This window comes from Panthera uncia (assembly GCF_023721935.1).
Source record: "Panthera uncia isolate 11264 chromosome A1 unlocalized genomic scaffold, Puncia_PCG_1.0 HiC_scaffold_17, whole genome shotgun sequence".
Taxonomy (NCBI): domain Eukaryota; kingdom Metazoa; phylum Chordata; class Mammalia; order Carnivora; family Felidae; genus Panthera; species Panthera uncia.
The window spans coordinates 40,228,883-40,240,454 of record NW_026057577.1 but is presented as its reverse complement, the minus strand read 5'-3'; the positions used below and the strand labels follow the sequence as shown (position 1 = coordinate 40,240,454).

General features: G+C 38.4%; 1 protein-coding gene across 1 annotated transcript in view; it reads right to left on the bottom strand.

Annotated features, from left to right (window-relative positions):
* IL31RA (interleukin 31 receptor A) overlaps window positions 1-5,707 on the bottom strand; it is a 53,920-nt gene extending 48,213 nt beyond the window's left edge. The window contains exon 1 of the mRNA XM_049649481.1: window positions 5,621-5,707. Within this exon, the coding sequence (XP_049505438.1) occupies window positions 5,621-5,678 (58 nt within the window). The 5' untranslated portion in view covers window positions 5,679-5,707. The remainder of the gene's footprint in view (window positions 1-5,620) is intronic.
* Between the last annotated feature and the right edge of the window lie 5,865 nt (window positions 5,708-11,572).

The following is an 11,572-nucleotide window of genomic DNA, read 5'->3' as shown; positions in this document are numbered from 1 at the left end:
CTCCTGAAGGGAAATAAAAGCAAAAATAACTATGGGAACTGCATCAAAAATAACTATGGGAACTTCCCAGTGAAGAAAACAATCAACAAAACTCAAGACAACCCACTGAATGGGAGAAGATATTTGCAAATGACATTTCTGATAAAGGGTTAGTACCCAAAATATATAAAGAACTTATAAAACTCAACAACCAAAACCCAAATAATTAAACTAAAAAACGGGCAGAAGACATGGACAGATATTTCTCCAAAGAAGACATCTAAATGGCCAACCAACACACAAAATGTTCCTCAACTTCACTCATCATCACACACATCAGAATGGCTACAAATCAACAGCACAAGAAACAACAGGTGCTGGGGAGGATGTAGAGAAAATGGAACCTTCTTACACCATTGGTGGGAATGCAAACTGGTGCAACCAGTGTGGAAAACAGTATGGAGGTTCTTCAAAAAGTTAAAAACAGAACTATACTACAATCCAGTAATCATACTACTTGGTATTTACCCAAAAAATATAAAAACACTAATTCAAAAGGACACATACATCCCTTTGTTTATAGCAGCATTATTTACAATAGCCAAGATGTGAAAGCAGCCCAAATGTCCATCGATAGATGAATGAATAAAGAAGATAAATTTTATATATATATAAATATTCCACTATATATATAGATATATGTGTGTGTGTGTGTGTATATATATATATATATATATATATATATATACACAGATACAGATATAATGGGATAGATAATGGAATAATATTCAGCCATAAAAAACAATGAAATCTTACCATTTGCAACAATATGGATGGAGCTAGAGAGTATAATGTTAAGCAAAATAAATCAATCAGAGAAAGACAAATACCATATTATCTCATTCATATGTGGAATTTGAAGAACAAAACAAACAAGCAAAGGGAAAAGAGAGAGAGAGAGAGATACAAAGAAATAGACCCTTAGAGAACAAACTGATGATTACCAGAAGGGAGGTGAGGTGGGGGATGGGTGAAATAGGTGAAGAGAATTAAGGAGTTCATTTGTTTTGATGAATACCAGGTGATGTATGGAATTGTTGAATCACTATATTGTACACCTGAAACTAATTTAACACTGTATGCTAATTACATTGGAATTAACATAAAACTTAATTTAGAAAAGATTTTCCATCTTTACTATTTTCATGCTGAAAACCATGACAAAGATGGTGATCTCCAAGTCCAAGTGCTTAAAAAGACCAGCATAACTAGACCTGAACCAACTGCTTCATGGTAAATGGAAATTAGAAGCTAGACCAGTAACACATTCTTCAAAGAGCCCACGCAGCTTGAAAACCTCCATGGACAATTTCTTGGGTGAGCAATCAGAATACAAACAGATTCACAACTGTCAGTGGAAACAAGCAAAAGCCTACGAGGCAGTGAACCAAAGGTCATCCCATAATATCCCGAGAGGAACAACTTTCACACTGACCAATTCGCTCTGCCTCCGTGACTCAGAGATGATGGCAGGATACACGTGTGTGCATTTGTGTATACATGTGGGTCAGTCTTCAATTCTTTGGACAAGTTTGCTTGAAATATTCATTAAATATTAGCTTGCCCTTCACCCTCCATTTCACTTACACCCATTACACTCACTTTTAGCAGGATTTCAAAGTTGAGCCTTTGCTGGAGAACAAGGAAACAAGAAGTTTTTCTCTGTATCCCCAGGATATTCTTTGCTCTTGTGCTAGTCTCATTTTGGCTTCTTATAGTCATATTTTATTTTATTTCCTTCTCATTCTTACTTTGCCTTGCACTGGCTGAATCCAAAGCCAGCCACAAAAACTCATGTATGAATAAGTCCTTATGATTCAAAACCAACCATGTCAAAACTCAATACCTTTACTTTCCTGGTCGTCTTTGAATACCTCTCCTTCATTCCTTGAGAAGCTTTAATTAATATATATAAAAGGCATGGGTCAAAAAGGGAGTCAAACAGCTTGTTCCCATAAACAGAACCATTTGGTTCCCCAGGTATCAGGAAAGTAGAAAGTGCTTTTAAAAATGATTTTCCATTCCATGTGAGCATTTTAAAGGAGCTACTTTTGTCTTGTCCTTACTGCTTGAAATATGGCAAGAAGGCAATATTCTTATATAAATATTGGTATATGAGAAGAAAAAATCCTGTTCCTCCTACCCTCCTATGTTCTGCACCTGGGTTCTTATGAGACTAACAAAAGACAGATTAAAAGAGAAAACAGTTTATTAACATATGCAGTGCACATGATGCAGGATAAACCTCAGTGAAGAATAACTCAAAAAGGTGGTTAAATCTTGGGCTCACATAGTATCTTAAAAATACAATAAATTTGTGAAGAGACCAGACAAAGGAAAAGGAATTTAGGTTTTCAAGGGTAGCAAACTGCAGGAAGGTAAATATATGTGGGAAACTAATGGAGTAGCCTTCATTACTGCATTTGTTGATTCTCGTCTACCTCCACATCAAAATAATCCCAATGGCATATTTTGGAATGGAGTATTCTGATCCCCTACTCTAGTATTAGAGAAGAGATTTGTGATGAATAAAATATAAGTTCAGTAGTATCTGCAGTGTTCATCAATATCTCCCCTTCTTGGACTTATGGTAAGATTTTATTTTCTTGCTCCCTTGAAATTAGCCATGGCCACATGACTTGCTGTGGCCAATGACATGAGACGAGCATTTAAGTTTTGGTATACAATTGTCCTTTCTCTCCTTCCTCTGTTCCTGCACACACTGAAAATCCACGTCGATATGACAGTGTCTTAGGATGGTAGAGCCTTCATCACCCTGGGATCCTACTTACCTCTGATGGACATACACAGTTTGCTGTTTTGAATACTAAGATTTGAGGCTTGTTTATTTTTGCAGCATAAACCAGTTTCCCTGACTAATGTAAAAAAATGGTCTGCTGTGAAAATCCAGGATTCTAAGACTTGGGGGTAGAATTCATTTTATCAGTAGTTTTTTCTCCTCTTTTCATATATCCTCATAACATTCTATCTATGTATTTTAGGTCATTTGAGATTTGTTTTATCACAAATAGGAGGCTGGAAAGAACTGGAAGAAGAAGGAACCAAAACAACAAACAATATTAGGCTTCACTTTTACTTGCTTGCTTTACTTACATTTCCAGCCTCAGTTATCTGGTGTGACCCTGCACATGTCAACTGCTTTTACTTTATGTAATGGAACCACCATGATTCACAGAGCCTATACATCTATCATCCTCCCGTTTCCACATGCTGGCCAACAGGATGCTGATTTTAGGTCTTATTCATGATCTCTAATTAGGATATCAACTCTTCATCTGAAGGCTGCCACAACCTGTGATAGAATAACAAGGGCACTTCACCTCCCTTGTACTTATTACAAAACCCAGGAGTACTGGCAAGTACTCAAGAGTGTTAAGACCTTGAGAAACCAGGAAAGACTAACAAACTGTCACAGACCAGAAGAGACTAGGGAGTTGTGACAATGCATGCAATATGGTACCCTAAATTCAATCCTGGAACAGAGAGAAAACATTAATGAAAAAAACTAGTGAAATCTAAATAAAGTCTGGAATTTAGTCAGTACTAATGTGTCAGTATCGGTTTCTGAGTTTTGGCAAATGTACTATGGTATTATAAGATATTAATAATGGGGATAGCTGGATGAGGGTTATGTAAGAGCTCTCTGCACTATCTTCACAAGCTTCCTATAAATCTAAATTATTCAAAAACAGAATTTTTATTTTTTAAAAATGGACATCTGAAGGCTAGATTTACCATTGGTACATATCTATCCTTGCCCCACATCTTCAAAAACAATCCACAACTATATTCCTATTTCTCAAAATAACTATTTTCCCTATGTGTATAAAAAGGGAAATATTCATTAACTTCCTCTAAGGGGAATATTCTTCTTATCAGAGAACTGTCCACATGCAAAAAGAACATTTTTCAAAATTAAAATGTTCCCGATCTCCCTTCTTTCCTATATGCTTATATCATTTAGGTGCTGTTGCAAAGTTAGTGTTTTTTTTTTTTTTAATGTTTTATTTATTTTTGAGACAGGGAGAGACAGAGCATGAACAGGGGAGGGTCAGAGAGAGGGAGACACAGAATCTGAAACAGGCTCCAGGCTCTGAGCTGTCAGCACAGAGCCCGATGCGGGGCTCAAACTCACCGACTGCGAGATCATGACCTGAGCCAAAGTCAGCCGCTTAACTGACTGAGCCACCCAGACGCCCCGAAGTTAGTGTTTTGAAAAGTGTCTTGTAATAGAAGAAAGGCAGGGCTGATCAGAGATCAAAGGAAGGATAGTCTAGAAGGGAAGTCTGGTGGAAACTGGAGCCAGTTACATAAGACATGGTACAAGTAAAAGGTAATAAGAGAAGAAGCCACAGATAGGAGACAGAAAAAGGTATGTTGAGGGGAAGGGTGAGTTGATAGGAGCCATGATGCACATAATTTGAACTGTAAATTGGGTAACTGGACCAATTTTTGGTTTCTGAATGGGCCAAAAGAGGTTAGATGACACAGAGAGATAAAGGCCTACGTGTCTATATTGTCTATACAACTCCTAAGTACCACGGGAATACCCTAGGGGGCAACAAGGCAGGCCATGGCAAAAGAGAGGCCTGGAAGACATTATCTGCCTCTTGGTCACCTCCAATTACTACGTGTGACGGTATTTATTGTGTATGCCTAAATTTATATGTTGAAGCCTACCCCCAGTACCTCAGAAAGTGACTGTATTTGTAGACAGGGTCTTAAGGAGCTATTAGTTAACAGGAGGCCATTAGGGTAGGCCTTAATCCAATCCAACTGGTGTACTTATAAGAAAAGGAAATTAGGACAAACAAGAGGGATGACCATATGAAGAGGCACCAAGAAGAATGCCATTTATGCCCCAAGGAGAGAGGTGTCAGGACATCAACCCTATGGGCACCTTGATCTTGGACTTCTAGCCTACAAAACTATAAGAAAAAAAATTTCTGTCATTTAAGCCACCCAGTTTGTAGCTATGACAGCCCTAGCAAAGCGGTACATGACATGATGCCTTCTCTACGTTCCCAGTACCCAATCCCCACTTTTCCTCTCTGGTCTTAATTTTTTTAACATAAGATGCAACCAAACTAACGGATATTACATCTGCAAGGTAGTTTATGAATATCAGGCACATAGTCTTGAGATGGGCCCTTGTAAAAATGTGGTATTCCATCATTTCCCTTTATATCCTTGGAAATTACTGAAAATACTGTGAAAATATATTTTTTTATTTTTGTGTGTGTTTATATGCAACCACTGCTCCTCACACAAAAACTATTGATACAAGAATTTACTACCACTCTAAAACAGTGGATGTTGGCCTTTTGGCAGGTCTTATCTCCCTTTGAAAATGTGATAGGACATCTTGCCAAATTTGCACACACATATGTGTACATCAACATCTACACACCCACCCACACAAATTCAGGGAGGTCACGAATCCCTTGTTCACCCACATGCGCTCATGGTCCAGGAGGCACTTTGCACTCAAATTAATAGTTCTTATCCAAAGAAGCTAAAAATAACTACACAATCCATAAAAGGGCACAGGTCAACCTACCTGCCAGGCTGAATTTGCAGAGTAGGAGGAGTGTCCACAGTGCGTGGGCCCACATCATCCCCAAATCAATGCAGGCAGGCTGAGGAGAGAACTGAAAACGTCATCAGTCAAAAGTTAGTTTCCTATCTCTAAACTCCATTTCCAGTGACAGACTCTGGGGGGTTTCAGGCAGAATCTTTTTTTCATCTTACTATATTTTTGGGCATCATATAGATCCTTTCATAGTTACTGCATCAACCCCAGTCAACATTTAATTTGTCCATAATTCATTCTACTATGTAATGTGAAAAGTACACCAGTTACGAAAAATATACTCCAGAAGAAAGTACTCTCGGTTGTATAGATCTGAGACCATCATCTGGTGTCTGCCTCAGGCCCTAAACACAGGAGCCAAATAGAACAACTCACAATTTCCCCTAATTGTCATGGTGTTTTACATCCCACGCTTTGTTCATGTGGTTCCTTCTGCCTACAATGTCCTTTTTGCCTCATTTTTGGCAAACTAATCCCACCTTCCAGACTCATCTCAAGGCTAACCTTCTCTGAACACCTCCCTGAAGCCTCAGATGGAGTTGACTAGCCATTTCCTCCCTGTACACCAACTCTTCTCCATGCCACTTATACCTTAGCATGTGTCACACAGATTGGTGTTTAACAGTTTACCTGTTGGCTTCTCCACATAGTGCTTTTGAATAGTGAAGCTTCTCTTATTTCTCTTTGAAGCCTAACTACTTAAGTACCTACTGGTACATGGTAGGCATACAATACTGGTAATGGAATTGATTAGGACAAAAAGGCTGCTGCCTTCTTATCTCATCCCACATGAGATGGTGGAATAATCTAAGGGTCAAGCAACTGTAAAAGCAAGAACTCATTTCAGGAAGAGATAAAGGATGCCACATTTTCATCTGACAGATTATAAGAAAAAAAAAAAGGAGTTCCCAACAAATCATTTGAGAAAAGTTCACAAGCATCATTTCTGGAGAAAACCACAAGGAATAAGATTTTCTCTTATGTGAATCAATTGAAATATCTTACTAATTGAAAATTCCTATGGCAATAAAGCAGAAAGAATTTGGGTCTATAATAATAAAAATACCATCAGGAAACAATGTTTGCTGGTTCCACAATAGCAAATAGTAAACACGTGTTACTCAACAGCAGTAGCTATTCTCTCAGGAAATAAATGTTTTGATTTAATGAGTACAAAACAAAGAGAAATTTTACAATTTTTAAATAAAGAATAAATGTGTTCTTTAAAATTGAATGTAATACTAATGGCACTTTTAGTGCTTAATTATTCAGAACATTGTCTTAATTTTCTCCATTTCTTAGCTAGAAGTCACACCTTTATATTAGTTCTAAAAGCATTCTGGAAATGGAGGGAGGCCCAACCATGAAAACTGTATTAAAGCCCAAATTCTCAGTAATCGAGTAAATGAATAATTATAGATATTAAAGCTAAAATTGTTATTCTATCATGGGGTTTTATGTTTTTAAAATCTCATCAATGTTAACTGTTGAATATTTCAAAAACAATGGGAATTACTGCTTGCCTCCTTTAAAATGAGAACACCCATCTATTATTTGTGAATTTAAAAAGACCCTTTCTGAAAAAAATCAACAGTACTAAATCATGCTCAGAGACAAAGCTAGAAAAACTGCAGTAGTTGAAGAGAGGAGCATTCTAGAAGTTGACACTGCCTGCGTTCTAGCTCTGACTCTCCCTTGAATCAGCTGGTGGCCTCTGGCATTGTGTTGTTCATTCAGCAATGTCCCAGACACACATCAGATGCTTGGAATAAAAGATCATCCTGCCCCCAATTTCACTCTAGTTCTCGTGGCTTTTTTTTAATGTTTATTTATTTCTGAGAGAGACAGAGACACAGAATGTGAGTGGAGGGGCAGAGAGAGAGACAAAACACAGAAGCCGAAGCAGGTTCCAGGATTTGAGGTGTCAGCACAGAGCCAGATGTGGGGCTCAAACTTGTGAAATGCAAAATCAAGATCTGAGCCGAAGTTGGATGCGCAACTGACTGAGCCACCCAGGTGTCCCTAGTTCAGTGATTTTTTTTTTTTTTTTTTAACAAGGAAAGGGAGTCAGAGGGTGGAGAGGATGCCACAGTCCAGAGTGAGCTACTATTACTGATGGCTCCAAATCATATCCCTCCAAATGGGTCTGAGAAGAAAAAAAGAATTGAGAATCATAGATCTACTTGCAGAGACAGAATCATGGACAGTAACAGCAAATACCACATGGTAAGTGCTGTAATTCTAATAGTGCAACGAGAGCAGAGCATCTAAAGAGAGAAATGAGCCAATGACTCATTTGACTCTAATGACTGCAGAAAGCCAACAATTGGTGCAATATGGTGAGTGCCCCTCATTCTACCATTTGCCTATCCTCCAGTGCCTTTTCCACATTCTCTCCAATACCAGAGGACCACCACAAAGAGATTACTTGTGGGTAGTAGATATGAACAAATGTGAGGTGCCTCCCAGGGACTTAGAAATAAGTTCAGTTGGAAGTTCAAGTAGCAAAATCTTTGTACAAAGCCATCCTAGTTATCTGTGAGAGTAAACCAGGGGGTAAATATGCAGTTGAAGAGCTTGAGTACACTCTAAACTCCAGCCAAGAAAAATCTGGATGTAACCTCAGGTGGACCTGGAAAACCATCATTGTCATTTAGTTGCAGGAAACTACTTGACTAATTATATCTTAAATGGAAGGAGACTTTGAGAACAAAAAGGAGAGCTCACCTCAGACCTTATAACATTGATGGTTAAAAAAGGTAGAAGTTGGTAGAATACTATCTCCTGGAGGAAATGATGAAACTTCCTGGTACTGTAGTGGTATACTCCAAAAAAGGCAACTGTTAGACCTAACCACAATCTTGATGAAAGAAAACTCAAAACTAAAAATCTCCACCATTGCTGTGATTCTGTGAATACTTCTCTGATGAATGATTTAGAGGAGGAGATCCTGAACAAGGGATGTGAGTCATTACAAAGACTATCCTCTCCTTCTTTGGGCACACAGTACAGGTGTCGCCTGTCTAAACTCTTCTTATCATAGGAGTCATATCCTTAGTGCCTCTTTTGACCAATTAGAATTCTTGGTTTAAAATCTGGGATGTAGCACCTGGGTGGCTCAGTTAAGCGTCCAGCTTCGGCTCAGGTCATGATCTCATGGTTCATGAGTTCGAGCCCTGCACTGGGCTCTGTGCTGACAGCTCAGAACCTGGAGCATGCTTCAGATTCTGTCTCCCTCTCTCTCTGCCCTTCCCCCACTCGTGCTCTCTCTCAAAATTAAACATTTAAAAAAAAATTTTTTTTTAATGTTAAAATCTGGGAAAACCCTGAAGGAATTTCATGGCTATTCTTCCTTTGTTAGTGAAACAACTTTTACACAAGATGACATTATTGATGTATCCTGCACCAATGATGGCACTGCAAAGATATGAAGACCACATAATGTTCAAATACCTTTAAATCTCTAGGCAGTACTACAGGGACAGATATCACTGTCAATAGTGTGATACTGCTTCCTAAAAACCCAGAGCACTTTGTGGTGTCCAACAGATCAAACACAGTGGTCCTCATGAACATGCAGGTAACAAAAGCTTTAGTTCCAATAACAGAGAAGGTGGTGACTTTGTTAGCTGTGCTATCTCCCCATGGTGAATGGATCTACTATGTAGGGGAGGACTCTGTGCTCTGCTGTTTTAGCACATTCCCTGGCAAATTGGAGAGAACTTTGACAGTTCAGGAGGAGGGTGTGATTGGTATCACATATCACCTTCATCAGAACCAGTAGGCGGTACAGTAAAGATAGATTCCTAAGGCTCTGGAAACTTTTCTTTTAAAACTTACTTGAAAGCATGTGCTTACATGAAGACATGCATAAATTATTTTTTTTAGGCTACCTTTTCTAAGCTATTGTCTTAATTTAGGCACAAGAATAATTTCATGAAAATCTGTATTAAAAAAAAAACCCACATCAGTCTCTTGAAGTCTTAAATGAGGTAAATTAGCCTTCCTAAATCTAAGCAATTCCAGGTGTACCAACACTCTGGGCCACAGAAAATTCAGAAAGATTATGCCTTGCTCTGGAGGAAAGCAAATCATTTCCTGTACTCCCTGGTCATCAGCCCTAACTTCTAAAATGCAGCAGCTTTGAACAACTGTCTTCAATAAAAGGTCACTTCCTAGAAATATACATCTCATTATGGGACCTCAGATGAATACAGCATTTAATGGAGACCCAGAATTCTCAAACAACACTATGAATATTCCATGTTGGACTAAAGGACTCTGAGAATATATAGTGATGCCACTTAAGTAACCTGTGGTGTCTTATCCTTAAAGGTATAAACACAGTAATAACTACTTTTAGAATGACTGGAAACAAATCCAAGGAATTCTTGCTGGCTGGCTATGCACACTGACTGGGGACAAGAAGCAAGAAACAAAGGAGGAGATACTTCCTCTGCCAGTTTCTGCTAAAAATGCTAACACGTTAAATTATCTCTGTCTTCCTGCACCTTATCTCATATGACCAAAGCAAAAGAAACAGTGTGTGGGGGGGTTTACTGTCTAGCATTCCATTATACACACACACAGACATAGACACACACACACATACAAAGGTGTCCTTTGGCAACTCAAAAGTTCCCACTCAAGGGTGCATCCTAGATGCAAACTTTCATCTGAATACACTTGTACAAAAATGTATGTGTTTTCCCAGCGCTGGTCCTACTTTCATTCATTCATTTATTCATACATTCACTTAATGTATGTTGATATCCATTCTGTGTCAGAAACCATGCATAGCATGGACTTGGGTTTTTAAAGGATGGGAAAAGAAGGAATAAATTCTAGGGACAGCACTCTGGCTGCAGGTTTAATTAAGAACCCGTGAACTCTACTGATGGGAGAGAGGAAGCAAGCAGCAAGCTGCCCAGCCTCATTCAGTCCCACCAAATTCCTTAACTATGTATAATAATGGTTGTTAACTAGACTTATTGTGGTGATCATTTCACAATATATACAAATATACATCATTATTTTGTACACCTAAAACTAATGTTATGTGACACTGTATCTAAATGTAAAAAGAAAAAGCTGTCAAAATACCACATTCAGTTTCAAAATCTATAAATCCACTCAAGGTGCCTTCATACAAAGAACATTTTGAGATGCTAGCAGCAAGATTGGCAAAAACATAATTGTGATGTGATAGTGAGAGTCTCCAATGTGCTAATTATATTACACAAATTATATCTTGGTCTACTAAAAATCCCTATGGAGAAGATATTATTATCTTCGCTTTATAGATATGGAAGTTGTAGCTCAGTGATATTATGTAACCAGTCCAAAAATCATTTAGTTTATAAGCGGCATCACTGAGATTCAAACCCATGACTGTCTTAATCCAAAGCTTAGACTCTTTCTACCAAAACAGTAGCTATTAGTGATTTACTGTCCCTCAACCCTGCTGCCACAAAACACCAATACACAAAAAGAATCTTCCTTTGAACCTTTCTTCCTAGGTTTAATTTTCTCTAGCCTAGAGTTTCAGAAAGATAAATCCATTATATTCACATACTTTCACCAGCCCCTGACCTCTGACCCCCATGATTTCCACCCCTGCTGCAGCATTTTAAAACATTAACTGCCAAAAGGGGCACCTGGATGACTCAGTCAGTTAAGTGTCCCACTCTTGGTTTCAGCTCAGGTCATGATCTCACAGTTTGTCAGTTCGAGCCCCACATAGGGCTCTGCAGTGAAAGCATAGAGCCTGCTTGGGATCTCTCTCTCCCTCTCTGCCCTTCCCCAGCTTTCTTTCTCTCTCTCTCAAAAAATAAACAAACATTAAAACATTAGCTGCCAAAAGATGAGATTCCCTGTAATTACCAAAGAGCAGTCTAACTAAGAAGTAATTTATGTGCT